A 23825-nucleotide genomic window follows, 5' to 3' on the forward strand; every position below is an offset into this window, starting at 1 on the left:
GCACAGCTGCCCCTTGAATACAGATGAGCCTCCTGAGCTAGCCGCAGCGCGGCGCGCGGGGTACGCGCGCACGTCCGTGTTGTTCTTTATCAGGTGCGAAGAGCAGGGGGGAGGCTGGCAGGCCTTAAAGGCGCGGCGTGCCGCTAATGCTAAGCAACGCTACGCGAGCGGGCGCCCCCGCGTAGCGCCGAGCGCTTCTCCTCTCCCGGGGCTCCGGGTGGAAGAGGCGCCTTTTTTCCCTAAATGAGCACTCTGCTGTCAGCCGCTGATGAGAAGGCAGTCTGGCACCTGCTGTAGCAGCCCCCGCACTGCCTCACTGTATTCCAAAACAGCCTGGGGGAGTGGGGGTGGGGGTTGCAAACTGTCTGAAGTCCTCAGAGGCCAGATGGGAGATTGTGGAGGAGCCTTCTGGACTCTTTCCAGGTGCTTTCAGTTTTACAGAAGCCAGGCTACCAGTTTCCCCTGCAAAAGCGCTGATGTAGAGCGGAGGCGGGGTTAGTCGGAATGCCCGTCTGTGATTGGTGTGTGGTGGAGGCAGGCGGGAGAACTGGGCGGTGTTTAGCTGGATAAGTGGGCAGAGCTTAGGAGGAAGGGTGGGAAGTGCTTGTGGGGAGTAGTGGGCGGAGTTTGGGAGTGGGTGGTGCTGGGAAATGTAGTCCCTACCTCCAAAAAAGTGACTCCTCTCCGTTATTTCTAGTGCCTTGGTGGACGTACTCATCCTGAGTGCTTTCCCAGATGGTTTCTCTGCTTGTATTTGTTACATAAAAATGCGTCTTGTGATTCGCGGCATGTCGGGATGAACATGCCGTACGTTATTATGCAACGGTGCTGGCTGTTCACTTGGACACGGACGCTGACTCTCGGACAAAAGGACACTTCGTTCCTGACTCGGGTCAGAAATCATCCGTGCCAAATAATCGGTCCGCGTCGCCAAAGTTAAATGCAGCGATTCAGCGCCTGAATGTTACGGAAATCTGAGTGTGTCCCGCGTGCCAGATCATTAGGACTTTTGCCAACACACCACTTGCATTTCAATTGTACCACTTCGCCGTACCTTTTTATAGGTTTTCATCAAACTTTTAATTAAAATTAGATATGTGCGTTATGACCTCATCATCGCTGGTCCAGTGCTTTTAATAACAAACGACGACAATCTAAAGAAACAGTTTGGCACAGTATTTTTGAGTGTTTTAATAGTAACAAACTCAAGGAAAATTATTTTTTATAATGTCATTGGCAGCGCTAGTTAGCCTAACTGTATCAAATCTATAGCTTATGAGCAGCTATATTAGGATCATGTCAAAAACTCGTACTAGTACACTACCACAAATTCCATTTGCTGAACTGCGCAGTCACTGCGCTGGAGGACCGTGCAGCTGCCGCAGACGAATCGAAATTTCTTGAGTTAATTGGGAAGAAAAAAGAACATGTTTTTGGCCAGATGCCCTCAGTGAAAAATCTAAAATGCAGACAATTATGATTTGGGTTTAAAAAAAGAAAACTGTCAGTTAGTTTTATGGACGTTTTACTGTATTGCAACAATTTTTCTTTTTTTTTAATTTAAATTTTCATTAAAAATGTTTTGGTCCCTTACAAAGCACATAGTCCAAGTAATGGTTGTCTAGACTGTTTGTCTGGGTTTCCCTCTCTCTCATAGTGACCCTAGCAACCATTATAATGAGCCTGTCGGTTGCTGACGAGGCCACTTGATGTCTAATATTGCGTACATACTGCAGGAAGTGTGCTTGACTGTAACAGCAGTCGACTGATGTCTGTTTTGTACGCAGGAAGTGAGCTCAACTCTGTTATTGGAGACAATTGATGTCTGTTTTGTGCATAGGAAGTGTGATTTACTATGTTACTAGAGTTGATTGATGTCTTTTATACACAGGAAGTGTGCTTGACTCTGTTGCAAGAGGGGATTGATGTCTGTTTTGTAGTCAGGAAGTGTGATTGACTCTGTTGCAAGAGGGGATTGATGTCTGTTTTGTAGTCAGAAAGTGTGCTTGTGCATCGGATGTGTGATTTACTGTGTTACCGGAGTTGATTGATGTCTTTTGTAAATAGAAAGTGTGATTGACTCTGTCACTGGAGGCGATTGATGTCTGTTTTGTGCACAGGAAGTGTGCTTGACTCTGCTTTCTTTGTCTCTTAGACTGACTGGACCCTCCGGGTTTCTGACCGACGGCCCTGGGAACTACAAGTACAAGACCAAGTGCACCTGGTTAATTGAAGGAGAGTGAGTACAGCCATGGATTTCCTACACTACCCAGAATGCCCAGCCCAGGGCTCTCCCTACTCCCTCTCCATGTCTCATCAATATCGATCGCTGAAGCTTGAACGTGTTATGATTCGCTGGCCCATTATGAATATTCATACGGACCCCTCTTCCCCCCCCCCCCCCCCCCCACAGGCCCAACACCATCCTCAGGCTCAGGTTCAACCACTTTGCCACGGAGTGCAGCTGGGACCACCTGTACGTGTACGATGGGGACTCCATCTACTCCCCCCTGCTGGCGGCGTTCAGGTGAGACGCGCGGCGGTAGTTTCCGAGACTGGATTGCACGGGTGGGCATCCGCTGCAGGAAGTGGCATCATCATCATCACCGGAGAAGCAATAAGAACGTGATTGATTCCGTCATTCTGGCTACCTTGGCCTGACGGGCGGGGTCACGGTGGGTGAAGCCACCACCCCCTAAAACGCTGATCTCCTGGGAGGCTAACCCTGGGTGATTCTACGCATCGGCCTGTAGGGCTGCTGACCATATATGGTGCTGGCTAGGGTTAGGGTTAGGGTTAGGGGAATGGGGCCCATCCATGCGCCTTAACCGGATGAGCCACCCAGCAGCCCTAATCGTACAGTGTTTAAAGAGCCCTTCTTTTTTGGCCTGTGAGTTCTCTGGTTGTCTCACTGTGTATTTGTGGGCGGTGCGGTTCTGTCAGTCCGGCTCGATTAGATGGCGCGCAGTTCTCTGTTGCAGCTGTACCCACAAGACCGGCAGCACATAATTATGTGTTCTCATTACATTACAGCGAATTACATTAATTCAGTGTAATGTACGCCTTTATTCAAAGCGACGTACAATAAGAGCAAACCGAAGGTCGCTACGCAACACAGATCCGAACAACAGTCGCCTGAACAGTCTTTTTACTCTGGGGGGTGTTTTATCATCATTCTCGTCCCGCTTTTTTTCCCCCCCCCCGATTTCGTAACGCTCAGAATATGGCCGTCGCTGATAGTCCGGCGCTCTGTCACGGGCCGGCGGGCGACGGCAATTCGCTGAGCGCGAGCGGGAGCGAGATGGCCCGTCGGGGGGGGGGGGTTCGGGACGATAATCGAATTAGCCCGTCCGTTCCGCGCTGTTAAGAGCTGGCAGCTGACGAGCGAGCGAGCGAGAGAGAGAGAGAGAGACGAGTGAATGGCTTCCTTGTGCCTCGTCCTCTTCCCAAACGGGCGCCTCGGCCATCGGACCGTCAGAGGGGTGTGGGTCAGAGAACGTGGGTCAGAGGGCGGGGGTCAGAGGGTGTGGCTCCAGGGTGCTTTCACCATCACTTAGAGTCTCTGAAAGTGGCTTGCGTACGCATTTAAAGTGGATTTTTGGGGGCCGGATTTTGTCGAGCTGCAGCGAGTCTGAGGGGTTCGACTGCTGCACCCTCTCCCGGAGGTCTGATCGATCCTGTGCCAAGTGCATTGTGGGTACCGCACCGATTCTGCGGTTCCTCACGGTGGGGGGTGGTCAGACATGTTAGTGATTTTGTTTGTTTTTCTCCCCATAAGGCCAGAGTTAAATCAGATGTTTCGGCTTTGGGGACACGCCGTCCGCTCTCCCCTCCTGAACGGAGAACCTTCTCGAGCACGCTCACGTCACGCCCCCCCGCCCCCCCCCCCCCCCCCCCACTGCGTCACTGCCTACCTGTTACTGCTCACGTCCGGTAAAAGCCTTCATGGTGACCTACAGGACAGCAAATGGAACAACTCCATCGTACCTTCACAGGGTAGTCTGGGACACGGTTGTTCACCTGTACACTTGGAAGTTATTTTTGGTTACAAGTGTACAGTCGTCTGATCACCTGATTTGTTTTCATAATGGCTGCTTCCTTTAGTTAAAATACACACTGTGTGCTTATGTGATTCGGCAGGGACGGATAGAAAAAAACTGTGTTTGTACTTGTCAGGGCAAAGGTCAAGATGATGATGCACGACGTGACCTTCCTGCACCGTTATCTTGTATAGCGTTGTATTGGATTGAACAATGATTTGAATTACAGTGATTACACTGGTGTATTCACGGTAGGCAATTAGTGGTTTGGATGTGGACTAGGATTGTGGTCGCTGTGTGGTAATGAAGTAAATAAAGTAAATCGGGTTATATTAAAAATACTACGTTCAGTGTCGTCCAAGCCCTTTAGCATACCGGTTTAGGAGTGGAGTGCGCGTTTGTTCCTGTGATCTGCTTCTCTACAGTCGGCTTCGCCGCCGTTCACAAAAGCAGCGGGAACATTTCGACTCCGAAGGCTGCTGTGACGGCCCTTTCCAGAATCGGTTTCGCGCTGAAAATTGAGTGTTAAGCGCTGCTAGGGGAGGGCTTGAAACTTTGTTTAAATGTGTGTAAATGGGTCAGGTCAAACGCGTCCGATGTTTAAAAAAAAAAAAAAATAAATAAATAAAAAATTGGACAATACAGTAGACTGAGATTTTATGTATGTATTTTATTTTATTGGTGGAAACCAGTAGAACCTTACAGCTGCTTGTGATCCGTTCTTTCATGGCTATGGGTTCTTATGAGCAGTGATGGTCAGTCAGCTGCTCTGCTGCTCCAAGACGTGGTGTGTTTTGCGTGTCATGGTGAAATATGATTCCATACCCCCTCCTCCCCCCCCCCCCCCCATCGCAGGGGGTCCCTGAGTCGGAATGACGGACGGCTGACAGCGCTAACGCTTACGCTCGTCCCCCGAGCCGCGTCTGTCAGACCGCGCGGGAGAGCCGCTGGCCGCTCGCGGTGTTCTGTCAGCGCCCCGCCACCCCGCCACTTTCGCCCGCTCTCTCTCTCTCTGCAGCTCGGTAGCCATGGAGATGGCCCCCCTGCCCCCCCGCCCGCCCGCTGGCGGAGCTCACGGCTTCGATTGGCTCCCCGGCGTCGGCCCGGCGCAGCCGCGGCCTGGCGGTGTCAGGAGTTGTGACATATAGAGCCCTGCCGCGGCCGGGGTGGGGTGGATGGGGGGCGTGGGCTGGAGGGGGGGGGGCACACGGCCCTATCCAGCGGCCTCTTTGTGTACTTGACGGGTGGCCCTGTGGTATGGTGGACAGGGAACTGGGCTTGCCACTCAGAGGTTGCGGGTTTGATTCCAAGCCAGGGCACAGGGAGAGAGGTGTCAGTAATTACGTGCTAATCCCCCAGATCATTAACATCTGCCCCTGGCTAGAGAAGGGTCACAATCACACGTACAGTGTATACATGTGTACGCACATACACACACTCGTACATATGCATGTATACATGTACACACACACACACACACACACACACACAGACAGGCGCGCGCACACACACACAGGCAGGCACAGGCACACACATACACACGCACTCTCTCTCTCTCTCTCTCTCTCTCATACACACACACACACACACACACGCAGGCAGGCAGGCACACACACAAACACACACACGCAGGCAGGCACACACACAAACACACACACACACAGGCAGGCAGGCACACACACACACACACACACACAGGCGCACACAAACACACACACACAGGCAGGCACAGGCACACACATACACACACGCACGCACACACACAGGCGCACGCGCGCACACACACAGGCAGGCACAGGCACACACATACACACACACACACACAGACAGGCAGGCAGGCACAGGCACACACATACACGCACGCACACACACAGGCGCACGCGCGCACACACACACTCACAGGTGTACACACACACAGGCACGCACAACACACATGCATGCACACACGTGCACACACACACAGGCTTACACAGGTGCGCGCACACATGCACCCCCTGTATACACACGCAGGCAAGCAGGCACACACGCAAGCACACATACATGCGCGCGCACACACACACACGCAAACAGGAGCTCACACACACACACACACACGTGCGCATGCAGCCACTCTACAGATAGAGAAAGCACATTAGCACAGTCAATTTAGCGAGCACTTCAGCCGTCAGTACATTAACAACCTGGGTGAAAGTTCATCTTCAGTGACCCAATCAATTAACCAATCCGGCAAGCAGCCCATAAATCAATCGACCAGTTAATTAACCTGGTGCTCGCACGTGCTGATGTATCAATGTAGAGCGCTAACAATGCCAAAATGTGGTTTCTGCCGGGCTGTGGAGAAGATCTGATGTGTTCCTTTATTACGTGGCACATATTTTCAATTTGCGAAGGTGGAAGAAGAAGACCAAAGAAAAACAGAAAATAAATCTGCGGCAGGAACGGACTGAAATGAAAATGGTAATGCAATTTCGGTTCGTTATTTTAAATCAATTTCACTGTTCCTCAGGTTCAGTTTTTGTCATCATTGCAAAGAATCATCGCCATCCCTTTGTTGATTATTTTGATTGTACGGTCATTCGTAGAGACGGTCGGGATCAGAAGTCTGAGGACACTGCCAAGAACTGATTGTTTTCATTATTTATCAAGGTGCTAATACAATTATGGTGCTCTGTTTGTACCTCGCATTTCAAGAACACATTACGTTCTCATAATATAATGTTGAAAATTATGAGTGTAGGTATTTATTGAAGTTCAGAAATTGTTAGCGCTCAGTGTGTTTGCCTTTCAGCTGGATTACCAGCTTCAATCTGCTTGACAGCCTGTGCAGCAGCTCGTCTTCCATTTCCTCCCCAACACTTTCTCAAATCGTCTCATACTGTAGATGATCTGTTTGCGTTACTTCTTTTCCCTCTTCAGCTGCTCCCACAGATGTTCGGTTGGGGTCACGTCGGGTGACTGTGGTGGGAATGCGATCCTAATGAGCTCCTCTTGTTCTCAAAAAATGTGTTCTTGAATAACAAGTTTAATTGGAGCTTCATTATTGCATTATTCCTTAATAAATAATGAAAACAACCAGAACTTGCTAGTGTCCTCAGACGTTTGATCCCCATTGTACGTATATGTATACACGTGTAAATACGTACTCAGTGGCCACTTTATTAGGTACACCCATCTCGTACCAGCTAGGCCCACTGTTTGACCCAGAATTCTTAGTGGCATGGATACAACAAGGTGCCGGAAGCACTCCTCAGGAATTTTGGTCTGTGCTGACTCGATTGCATCATGCAGGCCACGCAGAGTGTTTTGGCCGCACATTTATGCCGCGGGCCTCCCATTCCTCCTCATCCCAAAGGTGCTCTGTTGGAATGGGTTCTGGAGACTGTGCAGGCTGCGTTGGGCTAAACTGAAGCCAGCGTCCCATTCTTGGGAACAGCTTGAGATGATGCGTGCTTGGTCACATGGTGCATTATCCAGCTGGATAATGTACTTAAAAAAAAAATATGAGCCAAGAAAGCAATCCTCGCTTTTCCTGGTGGCTGCAGTGACACCTTCCGTAGAGACAGACCCAAACGCTCTCTCCCGTCCTCTCGACTTCCAAACTACTGGAGCCTTCAGTTTGGCAACGGGACTTTCTGCCGCTGCGATGCAGTGTATGAATATTTATTATGAGAAGGTGCGGTCAAGGACGGAACATTCGCTGCCACGCCGCTGCCCTTTCGTCCTGCACCTTCGTTAATATTCGTGAGACGTTATCCAAGAGTCGAACGTCCAGGCTGCGGTGGTGAGGGAGACGTGAGACGAAGCGGTCGGCGTGGAGAACAGGAAGCCGGGTATCTGGCGCGTCCGGCTGGCTGCGAGGGGCAGACTTGCTCACTTCCTGGCTGTCTGATTGGCCGGAATCCAGCGGGAGGGAGGGGTGGGGCTAAGAAAAACCGACCTCGGCCCGCCGGGTCGTCTCGATTGCTTCCTTGTTTAAACACGGCGGCGGGGGGTGGTGTGATTGATGGCCCCCCCCGCCTCGGTCGCTGACAGCAAAATGGCCTCGCTCCGCAGCCCCAAAACCCAGTCGCTAACGCCACCCACCCAAATCTCCGCCGGGCCCTGCGGTTTAAGATAAGGACCCGGGATCGCTTCCCCTGTGGAACAAGCTTCCGATAAGGCTCGCCAAGTTCTGGAGACTCTCCAGCTTGAAAAAAAAAAAAAGAAAGTTTTTTTTAAACTTCCCTGGAATGTTTTTTTGTATTTTGTCTTCATGACCAAGTTCATCATCCCCTATCTGAAATCTCTTATTTTCCTGGCTGCATTGGGGAGATAGAAGCTCCTACCTCAGAATGTTTAGGGTTTAAAGATTCCGTATAAACAGATGAAGGTATTCTCTCGTTTAATGTTTTTGCCCCAATTGCTTCTGTCAGTCTTGAGTGACGGCTAATTTCGGGGAGCAAACAAGGCCTGTTTTTTTGGCAATCTGGCCTGGTAGAAATCTTTTTTACACTTGTTTTGCTCTACAGAAGTATTATTCAGACCATAGTGACATACGACGTAGCCATAGCGATCTTTATCCTACAAACTTTGTATACATTTATATTATGTTTATTTTCTGCCTTTGACAAAGATTGCAGCAAGCTGTTGAACAGTTGCAGCATCCATTTCCAACTCGTTATCTCTTATTTGACTTTTTTATGGCTGTATTTGTGTTTGCCAATCCCGCTCCAGCATTATTATGGGAGACAGCAGACGGTCTTTCAGCAGACACCTTCAGCCCACCTGCCTCCTCCTCCTCCTCCTCTTCCTCCGCAGTCCACCTGCGCGTTCAGCGCGCCGCAGTGCCGCAGCACCCGCGCGTCTGGCGCGGGTCAGTCGCGCGTTGCAGCCGGCCAATCAGCCGCAGGAGCAGCTGCTGATTGATGAGACGGGGGGAAATGAGGCTCTCGTAATGAAGCGGTGGTCAATTAGCCGTCGAAAGTGATTTCCGCTGTGTGTGTGTGTGTGTGTGTGTGTGTGTGTGTGTCTGCTAGCGCTGTCATCAGTAGCCTTTTTATTTGTTTTTATTTTTTATTTTTTAAATGGAGCCCAGGTATGTTGCTGGATTCGTTTCAGGACAAACAAAAGTCTGTGTGGTACCCCGCTGCCCCCCCCCAGCCCCCCCTCTTATAATTGCGGCTCCATTAATTTTATCGCGTATGCACAACATATTGGTGCCCGTGTAAATGTCTGTCCTGGGACCCGTGTTCTTGCTACAGAAGTTGCGTGCGGCTGCAAGTGGTGGCGTTGGAGACTTCGTTTCAGTGTTTTAGACGTATTTCTCTCTTATTTTAGGCGTATTTCTTTCTTATCGTTGCAGAAAGGGCTGAGCCCGCAGCGCAGATCGCATTATTCCAGCGCGTTTAATCTCGGTAACGGGTCTTACTCCAAGGTTGCGTCAGCGTTCGGGCTGCGTTTTGAGTCTGATACGCTTAAATTTTCCTTGCAACGGCCGAGGTGCTCGTACGGCCCCCTTCGCCGGCGCGGTGCTTAAATTATTCATCTTCCTTTAGTGCCCCTTTTCTCACAGCGTGCAGGAGAGCCGTTCGGTTGGCCCGCGGGTTCGACTAGCACATCGGGGGGGAGGGGGAGGGGGGGCTATTGATTGGGCCGTTGCCAGATCTGACCGTGTGGATTTCAGTCTCGGGTGAACGGCTTGGCGGTTTGATTAGCCCAATTATCAGGTTAGCGGGGAAGCTGAGTGGGCGAGCGGAAAACCTGGCGTTTCCGCGAGCGATTATCAGCCTGGGGTTCATTCGGCTGGGGTGATCTGATTGGGGGAGGGGGGGATGATTATCAGCCTGTGTAGTTTTTTGATTGGATAACGATTACCTGTGTTTGTTGATTCGATTGGCTGATGTGCCCCCGCCTGGTTGATTCGGTGATTTGTGGAATGCGACTCGGAAGCGGGGCGGGCGGGGGGGGGGGGGTTACGGCTGTCGGTTGCCTCGGCGATCGAGAGAGCCTCAATTAGCGTTAATTATCGTCTCTCTACTTCAACCTCAGACGACTCCCCTAATTTCCATTTCACTTCCTCCTCTTTACAACCTCCTCCTGGACCAGACCTGCATATAATTACATACCATTTATGTAATAATAAAAAAAAAAAGAAACGTTTGAAATAGTCGCACAGAAACAAATGAAGGGCTCGAAGAGGAGCATAAATCAGAAGGAATCAGCGCTGCTTGTGATTTAGTGCCTTTGGCTCTCTGCAGCTGGAGTGACCCTCAGCATAGCCTATTGAGAATTGACTTCTTTTTTTTAAAAACTCGATCGCCCTGATTATTCTCCCTCTCTGAGTTATGGAGGGTCTGGCGGTCTGGATTTTACTCGATGTGTTTGCGCGTAATCTGCTTTTAATGCGGCTGTGCCTTTTCCCCGCGCGTAAATAATACGTATAAAATAAATCGGCTTGTGATCAGGCTGCGTTTACTTAACCCTGCTCGTGCTCGAAGGGGGAAAAAGTCATTTTGTTTCAGAGTCTCTGGGCTTGTTGAAGAGAGCTGGGTTGAAAGAGGAAGATGCACTTTATAGGAAACTGTCGATGAAGTTCACCTGAATTGAAATGCAGAGTTCCTGACCTTGTCTGCTAGCAAGCTGTGCTGATATGCTGTCCGTGGTCTGTTTGGGCTAGTATCCACCTGCTACGTACCACATACTAGGGTATAAAAATACTTTATTTTGCAACAGCTTGGCGTTTATTGCTTTTTTTTTTTTTTTTTTTTTTGCTTTTGCTTCTGGGTAATTTTTTTTTTTTTGCTGCTCAGAAATGATTCTGGTACTCTCCGCAAACACCCGTGCTCAGCGGTGCTATTACCCCTTTCAGTAGAGAGTGCAGCATTCTGACTGCGTCTAGGCTGATCGAAAACGCGTTCGCGGACGGCCGCTCTACGGTCCCCGCGTCGCCAGTCACGGAGAGGCGGTTTCTCCAGGGCCTTTTTTTATGAATTTTTCGCGGAAGTTGCGTGGCAAGGGGAGGCGTAATGGTCTCGCGGCTGGGCGGTGATGTCATGGGTTTTCAGTTTTTAGTCACATTCCCGGTTCTGCTTTTGGCTAATAAAAACAGGAAAGGCACAGAATTATATCTCAGTCTCTTTTTGTAACCCCTAGAACCCAATATAATTCCACAGTGAGAAAATTTATGATTTAGGAATTGCACTGTTCTGTAGCGTGGTAATGTTTTTTTTTTTTCCTTCTCTCTCACTGTTTTTCTTCTTATAGCTGGCTGGCTAGTTTCATTTTCTATTTTAAATTGTGTCCTGTTGTTCTGCCAGCTAGCTGCCGAGCCATTTGTTTGTGTCGTGAATCACCCCTGCATTTTTATGGACCGTATGATGGTTAGAAAATTTGGACTGCACACTCTCCTTCCTCACAGTGTGTACTGTTGCATCACACCCATCGACCAATCGGGCTCCATCATTCACCCGGGTGTTCCACCCGGACGTTCCATCGTTCACCACGCTATGAAAGTTAGTGAACGCTGTGAGATCTCGGCCTATAGTCATAAAGCATCTCGGGATAAGAGCTCTGATCTAGATTTCGCTTTCCCCCGAGCCTCTACCTTAAACCTTTTTTACCATTATGAGGTAGAAGGAAAAAACAAACTGATCCTAGATCAGCACCCTGAGGTCCTTTGTGAGTACGGGCCTGGATCGGAGTGCTGGGGATGCAGCTGAAGGTAAGATGGCCCCTGGGACACTGGTGGCTGCGCTGTGAACAGAAGGCCACAGGATCGGCTGGCTTGGATCGTGTTTGTGTTTGGGGGGGTTGGGTGGGTGGGGTGGGGTGGGGGGGGGGGGTATTTCCGTCGTCTCCTGACAACCGTTGGCGGTTTCAGCGCACTTCCTTCTGGGAGTTTTCAACGGCCCCCGCGTCGCCACGCTTTCGCTGAGGAGTATATTGAGTGGGAGCTGGAGTCGATTTCTTTGGAAATAAGTGGAGGGGGGGTGAGGTGGGGGGGGGACGGGGGGGTTTTAACCTCGTACAACAGCCTAACAGCGCCAGTAGACAACTCCCGAAAGGAGGGCAGGCAGCATCCCCCCCCCCCCCAGGTTAAAAAGGCGACGGAAACGGACGTCTCAGCGAAACGGAGTTCGCCGCGCTGAGCAGCTCTTCCTGCGGCGGGGATTCTGGAAGACGCAGCAGTTGTGAGCGCACACCTCGCTCAAGGTTCTCTTCCCCTGCGGCTAAGAGAACGCGTTCCAAATAATGCTTATAATGAAAAAATCTGTGTAGAGGAGAAGCAAAAAAAAAAAAACCTGTGCATTTTCTTAAATAATCTAGGTCGATAGGACATGGTGGGTAACTATTGTAGTCTTTGGAAATGTTTTCAGGTAGTGATTTTTAGTTTGATGTCTGAAATCTGTGGCTGAACAGCTTTTCAGCATTTCCCCCTGGGTTCTCAGTGTATATGGGTCACATGAGCATGAGGCAGAGAGATTTTGATTGATATGAAAAGGGATTTTTTTTTATTTGCATAGCAATAACTGCACTGCAAATAGTCTGCATAAATAATGTTAAGGCAAGGCTAAAAATACACGCGCCAAACCTTCAACGGAAATGTTCATCCCTCCAAACGAATTCACCCACACCGTATGCGAAGCTGTTTCCGCATGAGATGAGACGTGCGCTTGTGTTTGCGAAGCTTTCTCTGTTTTTTAAAAAAAGAAGCAAACTTATTTTCCAGCCTTTCACCCCTATTTAATGGGAGTGGTGTTGGCTGTCCTCAGCATGAATAGAGCCCAGAGCTTGGCACCTCCATACATCATTTTTACATTTTTAGGAATTCAGCGGGTGCTTTTTTTCCTGGGCGTCTCTTTCATCCAGAATTGATGTCTTTACCCAGTGTCCCATCTATAAAAGCTCCGCTTCCACATCGGGAAAAAAAAAAACAAAAAGCCACTCGCAGGAGAGTCCTGGGGACGTTTCCCATCATGCATTCTGTTCACGGCCCACCCTCTTCAAAACTGCTGTAACAAAGCAAATGGAGAGAGTGTGGAAAAAATGGATTAATACTGCCCGCCGAATGACACTATCCCCCCCCCCATCCCCCCCCCCCTCAGCGTTTCAGTGCAGCCAAGCCAGGTGGAGCCGGATTTGTCCGTGTGAGATCACAGGAGCGATTACCCGCGGGAGCGAGCTCGCCTCCTAATCCAAACGTGTCCCCCGGTCGTCCCCGTTAATGTCAGGATTTAGAGCGTCTCCGTTTTTTATTTTTTTGGGTTCCCCCCCCCCCCCCCCGCCGGTCTCCGGGTCAGCGGACGCGCGCTCGGTTGTCCTCGGCGACGGCTCGGCTCGGCTCTTCATCATCGTCTTCATCAACGCGCCATCTCGTACAGGTGAGTTAGGGGCGTGCGAGAAAAAGGGGCTCCTCGTTCTCTGCGGGTCTGCCGAACCAATCGGATTTAAACGCGTTGAAGTTGGGATTGGGAGCATGGTATCTATGTCACTTCATCTCATTTTAATTATATTCATTTTCCACTGTGGTACGTTATAAGTAGAACATATTATATTTTTTTAAAAACTGGTATCAATCTACAAGATTGTGGTGTGGAGTTATTTTTTTTTGCCATCAATGGGATTTAAGGGGAAATAATGGACTTTGGCAGGAAAAATCCTACGTTAGCGTCCGTGTGCCGAAGTCGCAGCCAGATCACAGTGTGTGTACTGACCGGGCCCAGCCTCTACTCGGGCTGGGCGGAGACAGAATAACATGAGTACGTTTTCTTAGAAACTCGTTCTTTCTAAATAAATGGGTACACGATGGCCACATTTTCATAGAAGCGCGTTCTGTGTAATCAGATGGGTACACGATGGACACATTTTCATAGAAGCGCGTTCTTTGTGAACAAATTCTTGGTGTTTTTTTTTTTTTTTTTTTTTTTTCCCGGATGACCCCCCCGTCCCGGTCACGCTGGGACAGTTAAAAGTTGGCGGTAACCGCGCGGTCCTCGGGGCCAGCGTGCCACGGCCGATTTCACGGGTGCATACCCAGCCGCGCCAGCTTTCCGGGCTCTCCACAAAACGCGCCTTGTCCGGCAGAGCATTTTGGGAAGGGTGTCCGGGCCGGCTGGCGTCTTGCGTGTTCGTCTGGCTGCTCGAGGGGAAGATGCTTTTTTTGTTCAGTGGAAATATTGATTTGACATGGATGTTAATAATGTAAGCGGCACTGACCTAAAGTATATCTATTTATTTTCGGTTTTGAAGTGAAATCTCAAACCCCTGAAGGTTCGCCGCGGGTCGGTGTCCTTCGTCTCGAATCGATCGCCGAGCGTTTGAATGTCACCGCCGCGATCCATCCGCCAAACCGGCCGCCGGCTGCGGAGGCATTTTTGGCACGATGCCGAAGTTTTGCGCCCTATCGATTTTCTCTGCCGGATTTTAGCCGTCGTTCGAATCGTAACCCGAAACAGGAAGTGGCGCATTGGGCCGGTGTGGGACGCTGTGCGCCGCCCTGAGAACACAGGCTGAGTTTATCGAGCGGTTTTCCCGCCTCTCTAGGTCTGTGTCACTACGCTGTGGCCTATAGAGGTTTAGATTTCTGCATCATTGGTTGATAATGACTGAAGGATCAACTGAACCCCCCAAGGCCAATAATCAATGATCTCTATAAGTAGCCCCCAGCACCCAACCCCAGACTCAGCCTTAACCCTACCGTTACCCCATGTCTGCATTTCACCCCTATTCGTAATTTCCTGTCGCCTAACCTCTAACCCTTGCCTGAGGAGTCTCCAGCACTAGTTGCGTTTCTTTGTTACTCTGCGCTTATAACTGTGTAATAATCTTTTATTTTTCCTACAAATTCCCCTCGCCTGGTTTTTTGGGGTTGAGGTGGGTAGAGGATTTATTTATTTATTTATTTATTTTTTTAAGGTGGGAGTTGAAAACAGTTGTCGCCCCGGCTGTACAGGGTCAGGGACCCCCTGCCTCGGTCCGAATCCTGAATCCCCTATAAGCAGAGAGGGGGGGGGGGACCCCCGGGCCTCAGCCCTAATTAAAGTGCCGTGCAGGAAGAGAGAGTTCCCCGCGGTATATCCGCAGCCTGGATCTGGCACCATGCTGGTGCAGGGAGTGGGTCCCCTGGGATTGGACCCCCCCTCCCCCCCCCCAAAGATAAAGTGTGGGTTGTTAAGCCTGCCTCCCTCCCCCTCCCCCTCCCCAGCCCATGTGAAGCTTTCTTCCGCAGCCTGGAGCCAAAATGGAGCCCGTCTCTGTGCTGAGGGGAGTGATGTCTGTGCTCTGTTCCCCCAGCCTGAGGAAACGCTCTGCTCTGTGGCTCTGAGTACACTGCTGCCTTTCTTTTTGAAGTTTGAAGTTCTCTCAATATTTTTTTTTTGCTTCTCACTCGCTTTTTTTGATCCTCCATATGTGCCTCTTGCTGTGTGTGTGTGTGTGCGTGCGTGTGTGTGCGTGCGTGCGTGCGCGCGCATGTGTGTGAATGTGTGTGTGTATCTGTGTGTCTGTCCATGTTCAGCAGTGTTAGAGATCATGTGTGTTTATCTATGTGTGTGTGTGTGTGTATCTGTGTGTGTGTGTGTGTGTGTGTGCATGTGTGTGTCTGTCCATGTTCAGCAGTGTTAGAGATCGTGTGTGTTTATCTGTGTGTGTGTGTGTGTGTCCATGTTCAGCAGTGTTAGAGATCGTGTGTGTTTATCTGTGTGTGTGTGTGTGTGTGTGTGTGTGTGTATCTGTGTGTCTGTCCATGTTCAGCAGTGTTAGAGATCGTGTGTGTTTATCTGTGTGTGTGTGTGTGTGTGTGTGTCTGTCCATGTTCAGCAGTGTTAGAGATTGTGTGTGTGTGTGTGTGTGTTTATCTGTGTGTGTGTGTGTGTATCTGTGTGTGTGTCTGTGTTCAGCAGTGTTAGAGATTGTGTGTGTGTGTGTGTGTGTGTGTGTGTGCATGTTCAGCAGTGTTAGAGATCGTGTGTGTTTATGTTTGCAGTGGGCTCATCGTCCCAGAGCGCTACACTAACGAGACGGTCCCGGAGGTGGTCTCCAAATCCGGCTACGCCCTGCTGCACTTCTTCAGCGACGCTGCCTACAACCTGACCGGCTTCAACGTCTCTTACAGGTAACACTGCACTGCACAGGTAACACTGTACAGCACAGGTAACTCTGCGCTGCACAGGTAACTCTGCACAGGTAACACTGCACTGCACAGGTAACTCTGCACAGGTAACACTGTACAGCACAGGTAACTGCACAGCGCAGGTAACTCTGCACAGCACAGGTAACACTGTACAGCACAGGTAACACTGCACTGCACAGGTAACACTGTACAGCACGGGTAACCCAGCACAGCACAGGTAACCCAGCACAGCACAGGTAACACTGCACAGCACAGGTAACTCTGCACAGCACAGGTAACACTGCACAGCACAGGTAACTCTGTACAGCACAGGTAACTCTGTACAGCACAGGTAACTCTGCACAGCATAGGTAACACTGCACTGCACAGGTACCTCTGTACATCACAGGTAACTGCACAGCATAGGTAACTCTGCACAGCACAGGTAACCCAGCACAGCACAGGTATCTCTGCACAGTACAGGTAACTCTGCAGGAGCAGTAAGTAATGAGCCTTATTATGCCCCCCCACCCCTCACCTTATCATTCAGTAGCGCCCCCTCTGGCTAGCTGGGAACCTGCCTGCCAGTGGAGTAGCTCTGTGCAGAGTTCCTGTAGGTCTGGTTTCAGTGAAGGGAATCTCTGGTTAAAAAAAATCACCCTTTGCATGAGTTCTGTGGGCTCTAATGGCGGGTGAATTGGCATTAGTAATGTGTAATGTGAAGGTGGCGGCCTTAGTTCATTGCTATGCTCAGAAACACCTCTGAGAGACGGGAAGTGGTTTGGGTGGGGGTGGGGGTTATGCAGGGGCGGGGGGGCACTATCGGTATGCTTAGTCACGGCATCGAGTTGCTGATGTGAGAAGAAAATGTTCCCGGAGAAGTTTGTTCCGTTCTGTCACATCGCGCAACCGTTCGGGGAAGAAGGAAAAAAAAAACAAAAAACAACAACAACGGGCCTCGTTACTGCACCTCCTTCCGCGTCGAGATGAACCGAGCAGCTCGCGGTCAGAACGTGCTCCTCGGCAAAGAGGAGGTCACGCCGAAATAACGACTGGAGGGCCGGACCGGACCGGACCGGACCGTGTGACCGCCTGGTCGTTAGCGGAGTGAGCGGCCGCGGTCCGGGCCGTATAAAGCACCTGTGGACCGCAGACGGGTTTATGGGCTTCCAGCGAGGACAAGGTCGTTCGGTTAAACGCTCACCGCCGTGACTGTCGTTCCACACCCTGTTTGGCTTGTAAAAAATATATCCCCGGCGCGCTCGAGACCGTTTAGTGCCGCGTTGTTTGCCAAAAGCAATTGTCAGAGACGAAAAGGAGAGCAGCACCCAACCACACGCTCCGCCTGTCATTCTGCTCGTTCGAAGTTGCAAAGTCACGGCGTCAGGAGCCGAATTAATGGATAACTTGCAAGAGTTGCGCCGCTTGACTGAACCGATTTATTAATGAATTTGTTGTGAGGGAGAGGTCGTTGGTTTGGAAAACTCTGCAGTGACTGCTGGGCTTTTTGGGTTTTGATGAAACTATGAACTTTAAACGTTAAATGGGTGTTTAAATAGGCTGCGCAGTTTCTGCGTGTTATCTTGCTGACCTCCGCTGGTTTTATGGTTGGAGAATATCGTGCAATAGCTGCGTTTTACGATGCGTTTACTGTACGCGTGATGCAGTATTTTTTTTAAACATTACAGATACATCGAGATCGTAATGTCAAGTAAAACATCTGTGTGAAAGGGAAATAGTTTTCGATGTGCCTTGTCAAGTCATTCTGTATCAGTGCTACATTAAAAGCGGTGTAATTTGTGGGCAATATTTAAGTGCCAGTGTTGTTTGTGTCGCTGTGTGAGGTGACACGTGCGTTGTGTTATCAGTGTGTCATGTGTCGTTCTCTTAGCTGGCAGGTGTGTTGTTATCGCCGTGTAGTTTGTGTCGCTGGCAGGTGTGTTGTGTCATCAGTGTTGTTTGTGTCGCGGTGTGAGGTGCTTTGTGTTATCTACGTGTGGTTTGCGTCGTTCTGTTAGCTGGCAGGTGTGTTGTGTTATCAGTGTGTCGTTTGTGTTGCTGGAGGGCGCGTTGCGTGTTCAGTGTGTAGTTTGTGTCGCTGTGTGAGGTGCGTTGTGTTATCTGCGTGTGGTTTGCGTCGTTCTGTGAGCTGGCTGGTGCTTTGTGTTATCGGCGTGTGGTTTGCGTGGTTCTGTGAGCTGGCTGGTGCTTTGTGTTATCGGCGTGTGGTTTATGAGCAGGTTTAAGCGCAGTAGCGCGTGCTGATGGATGCATTGATCCTCCCTTCGGAGGGCACAGGGGTCCGGCTCAGGAAGCAGAGAGATGGGCGGCGGCGTGCGATCCGTCGCCGTGGTGAGAGGGGCGGCTTTCGCCTCGTTTTTAAGAGTAATGAGTGTGAAATGAAACCGCTGGCTGGGATGATGAAGGCTGTGGCCCCGTCGCCGTGTTCGCTGGACCTCTGACTGAAGACGACGCCCATCCCCCCCGTTTCCCCCGGTTACCCCGCAGAGCCCGAGACGCGCGGTGTTTATCTGTCATTAACCTCTCCGCTGTGCTCTGCCTCAGTCACCCAATGAGACTCCTCGACTCCGTCTCCTATCAGCTTTAGAGACTGCTCTCGGGATGATGAACACACCCATACACACAGGGTCTCACTTACACACACACACACACAGATACACGCACGCACATACACACACACACAGATACACACGCACACACACACAGGGTCTCACATACACACACACACACACGCTCATGTGCACATACACACACACACATACACACACACAGGGTCTCACATACACACACACAGATACACACACACACACACACACACAGGGTCTCACATACACACACACAGATACACACACACACACACACACACACAGGTCTCACATACACACACACACAGACTCCCTTTCTCTCAGTCACACACAGCGCAGCGTAATAGAGGAGCGGTGGTCTGGCTGGGCCGCCGCCGCCGCCGCCGCCGCCGCTGCTGTGTTTCGCGGACGCGACCGAGCGGTTTTTTACACGCGAAGACCAGCCGGCTCTGCGGTCTCTGAATCCGCCCCCCCCCCCCCCGGCTGTGAGATGAACAGCATCAGCAGCCTCCGATTTCCCCCCCATTAGCGTCTCAGCCAATCACGGAGAGGCTGCTCTCTCACCATGCGGTCCTCCCGCTCCACCTTCGTTAGCGCGCGCGCCCCCGCGCCTCAGCCGCGCTCTCCGTCCTTATTCACCCAGGCGCTGGTGTAGCATGAATAGCGCTGATTAGCATCGTTCATTAGCGAAACGAGCCTCCGCATCCCGCCGCACGCGGAGCTCCGCTTCATCGCGCATTGGGGGGGGGGGAGGGAATAATTTTTCAGCTTTTTTCCCCCGTTTCCCAAAAAAAAAAAAAAATTTTCCTGTTTTTTTTTTTCTTGGTATAGAATAGAAATACCTTGGCGTTGGGTCTTTTTCTCGCAAGGAAATGTCCACTGTAAAGCACGGTTTAACCACAGGATTGCAAATGTTTGCTAGAAAATAAAGATCGATCGATACTGCAGTGTTTAATCTGTCCTCCTTGGAAACAAATGAAGGCCCAGATGGTCATGTCTGTCTGTCTGTCTGTCTGTCTGTCTGTTTTTCCTCTCTCCTCCTCTCTGTCCTGCAGGATAAACTCGTGCCCCAATAACTGCTCGGGACACGGGGAGTGTCGGGTGGGCGGCACCAGCGATTCGGTCTACTGCGAGTGCGAGGGCCAGTGGAAGGGGGAGGCGTGCGACGTCCCGTACTGCGCGTGGGACTGCGGGTACCCCGAGCGGGGCGTCTGCCAGCCCAACGGCACCAAGGGCTGCCTGTGCCAACCGGGCTGGCAAGGTGGGCACCGTCCAACCTGCTGTACTGCACGAGCACACACTCACATACTCATACACAGGGTCTGACCTGCTCTACTGCACGCATACACACACACAGGGTCTCACTTACACAAACACACTCATACACACACACACACACACACTGGGTCTGACTTACACACATACACACACACACACACAGGGTCTCACTTACACACATTCACACACACACACAGGGGCCTCACACAAACACACTCATACACACACACACACACACTGGGTCTGACGTCCTCTACTGCCCCCCTCTAGCACTGAAGCAAATCTACTCTACTGCGGCTTCTATAACTCTAACTGAGTACACGCTATGACACAGGTGTCAAACTCTGTCTGCCGGTTTTCGGTTTTCAGTTCAGCATATGGTGATATTTTTGGACAGGATGTTGAAAGGCTAAATGGTTCCCACGCAGACACAGTGCGTCACTTATTAAGCCCAGTAATAAATGCGGCTAAACTGCCTCTCAGAGTTTTATAGCCACCACAAGCTCCAGCTCTTCAAAAGCTCTGGCTTTGTCCACTTTTTTCCCCCGAAATCGATTTTACTGCGGAAAGATTTTAGATTGAAGTGCTGAAGTCCGTGTCTCGCTGAGGGACACGCGCAGACACGTCCCCTCATGCATGCTTATCTCCGCGTAGCCGGCGGGATCAAGAAGGGCTTTTTAAAGCACTGCCCCGGGGTCTTGGTTTCCCCTCCAGATTAGGTTAAAAAAAGAAAGTCTGAACATTCAAGTCTTCATTAAAATGCGAAGGCTTTCGCGGACGTGACCGGCGGAATATGCGCGAGCACGCTTGCTAATGTGTAACGTCTCAGTTGCCAGTCGCAAAGTATTTCCGCGACGCCTCGCGGGCTTTTGCTTTTTCCTCCCGTGCGAAGTTGCGCAGTTCACGTACGCATCAAAGCCGACTCTCCCTCTCATGCCCACGGCAACTTTAGTTGAACCGTGAGCAGGGAGATAAACTGCCGTTTTTTTTCCGCGGTCGCGCTCGGTTCTGTAGCCCAGCGCGTGATTTTGTATTCACCTCAAGCCCGCTGTAAATACGCTTTCTTAATGAACCTCGGATTGCCTTACCAACGGTAGTACACAAATTAAAGGCCGGTTCATGTTTCTCTGGATATCCGTGCTGCCGTAATTTTGTTTTATTAATGATTTGAGGACAGCCTAAATGTTACCAGGGGCTTCAGATAATCATCGCAACCAATCACACTGTCACCCCGAAATTATCTTCAGTCATCTCCTCCACAGATTTTCCTGTTAACCCCGCTCCATATCTCTGCTTTTAAAATGGTCCATTTGCCACAAACTTCTGTGCACTTTATCCATTTTATGTATCCTATAGATTTAATAAAACAAAAACCTTACATTTGTGGGGATTTATTGAGGGAAATTTGCGCATGCTGGCAGCTTCTGATTCTCTGCGTTTGAGTGGAAGCCGCGGCTGCTTGTATTTTCTGCCTCTGTCCTTGCTCGGTCGACATTTCGTTCCTGCTCGCGATGAAATATGTATTTGTGAAATTAGTTTGCGAGAAACACAATGCGTTTGGCTGCGCGTTTGTGCGGATTCGGCCGAGCGCCTTGTAAACACCGCAGGAGAGCGGAATGCGAATGAGCCGTGCCCGCGGGCTCTGTCTGCGGAGACGGATTACGTGCTGCTGCATCACACAGCCTGTGAAGCGTGAACGGTGTACACAGCAGAGGCGCCTAAACTTTCTGCGTTTGAAAAAAATGCCTGAATGTACATTGTAACCATTGCAGTGCATGGAACTTCTGCAGCGCAGGGAATTATTGCAGTGCATGGAACTGTACCAGTGCATCTAACTTCTGTAGTGCATGGAACTGTCCCAGTGTATGTAACTTCTGCAGTGCATGGAATTATTGCAGTGCATGAAGCTATGTCAGTCCATGTAACTTCTGCACTGCATGTAATTATTGCAGTGCATGTAACTTCTGCAGTGCGTGGAATGATTGCATTGAATGGATCTTCTGTAGTGTATGGAGCTGATGCAGTGCAATGAACTCATAGGCTGCTTGCTGTTGTGAGCATGCTGCAGCTAGTATCCCAGTAAACTGTAACCTGTAATCACAATCCGAGTACAACACAGACCATGACATCAGCATTAGTTATAGCCTGAATTCAGAGAGAATACGCTCGGTCCAGTCTAATTACACAGCCGGCCACGTTGAGTTGGAAGGGTGTGGCTGTGTTATTCTAACCAGTGTGAGGTTGCTTATTATGATAATGGAGTTACAGGTTCTGACCATTGTAAGGTTGATTATTATGATTAAAGGTGTTACATGTACTGACCAGTGCAAGATTGATTATTAGGATAATGTTGTTGCAGTGATATAATCCCCCTCTCCTGCCCCCCCCCCCACTCCACCCCAGGTCCCGATTGCTCCATACCCGTCCCGGCGAACCGTTCGTTCTGGACCCGGGAGGAGTACTCGGTGCCGAGCCTGGCTCGGGCGTCCCATAAGGCCGTGGTGGACCGGGACGTCATGTGGGTCATCGGGGGGTACATGTTCAACTACTCCGAGTACAACATGGTGCAAGCGTGAGTGTCCTGGCCTCGCCTGCTTCCTGGCACGGCTCGCATCGTGTCTCCTTCTCCTGAAAGTACACGGTATAGATTTGTTCGGCAGCCTGGTTGAAAATCTGTTTTTTGTGCGTTGCTATAGATCGCTCCGTGTGATTGGTAGGTGAGTAGAGGGGGTGTCGTGTAAATCCGTTATCGTGCTAGGATAAAGGGGCCCAGGGCTCCATAAAGGGATTTCTCGTTTGGGTTTAAAATAAAGGGTTTAAGTAACAGACTTATTTATAAGTCCGTTAGAACTCCTTTTTCCGTGGAAATGCTGTGTGATACTCAGCCTTTTAGACTTCCTCTGTTCCTCTGTTTCGGCGCAAATTAAAACAGACTTCTCTGAAACGTCGCCTCAGATGGGGAGATTAATTCTGCTCTAATGAAGCTAGCGTTTGGACGTAGCCACTGCCAGACGTAGAGTAGCCCAAAAAAAATGAGGCAGCTGCTGATTTTAAGATGTTTCATCTGCTGGACAGCACTTTTGAAACCAGGACTATGAAATTCTGTGTACACTTTGTGCTCCCAGTGCTATCAGTTAGATATCAGTGCTGTCTGTTAGAAAGCATAATCATAATAATAATAATAATAATAAAAATAGATAACATATTATCACACAAAATTAGCACCAATGTGAAGCAGCCTCCTGGGTGATGCACGGCAGCCATTTTGTGTCGGAACGCTCGACGCACACCAGCGGAGCTGGAGAGGGAGGGAGAGTGCGGGACACAGAGGGTTGCCAGGTTGGGAATGCGTCCAGGTCTCTGGCTCACAGGGATTTTGATGTACGATCTGAGACCCGTCTCGTTTTGCTCTTCGGGTGGCCCCCAAAATGAAGGATGTCAGTGCTGTGCCTCCCTTAATCTCTCTGATGTCCCCTCCTGCCCCCCCACGATGCCCCCCCCCTCTTCTCAATCTGTCCGTACAGGTATAACGTGACCTCTCAGGAATGGCTGACTCTCAACCGATCCGTCAACTCCGTCACGGGACGCTATGGGCACTCCCTGGCCCTGCACGAGGTACGGGGGGGGGGGGGGGGGGGGTTTGGGTTAGGGTACTGAACGGGGGTGGTGGGGGGGGGGGGTGTTGGTTGGTGTTGGTGCGCTTTGAAGCCTTAACGCCGTGCATCGGTAGGTAATTTACGGCTCTAGTGCTCAGACGAGATTTATTACAGTTTGTGGGCTGCGGGGGGGCAGGGGGTGGGGAGGGGGGGCTTG

General features: G+C 50.5%; 1 protein-coding gene across 4 annotated transcripts in view; it reads left to right on the plus strand.

Moving 5' to 3' along the window:
- Nucleotides 1–23825, plus strand: part of atrn (attractin) — an 85933-nt gene that overhangs the window by 24863 nt on the left and 37245 nt on the right. For all 4 annotated transcript variants that reach the window (XM_035417160.1, XM_035417163.1, XM_035417161.1 and 1 more), the window contains exons 2-7: nt 2156–2239; nt 2414–2527; nt 16003–16131; nt 19790–19995; nt 22416–22584; nt 23537–23627. In XM_035417160.1, the coding sequence (XP_035273051.1) occupies nt 2156–2239; nt 2414–2527; nt 16003–16131; nt 19790–19995; nt 22416–22584; nt 23537–23627 (793 nt within the window). The remainder of the gene's footprint in view (nt 1–2155; nt 2240–2413; nt 2528–16002; nt 16132–19789; nt 19996–22415; nt 22585–23536; nt 23628–23825) is intronic.

Source organism: Anguilla anguilla, chromosome 5 (assembly GCF_013347855.1).
Source record: "Anguilla anguilla isolate fAngAng1 chromosome 5, fAngAng1.pri, whole genome shotgun sequence".
Classification (NCBI taxonomy): domain Eukaryota; kingdom Metazoa; phylum Chordata; class Actinopteri; order Anguilliformes; family Anguillidae; genus Anguilla; species Anguilla anguilla.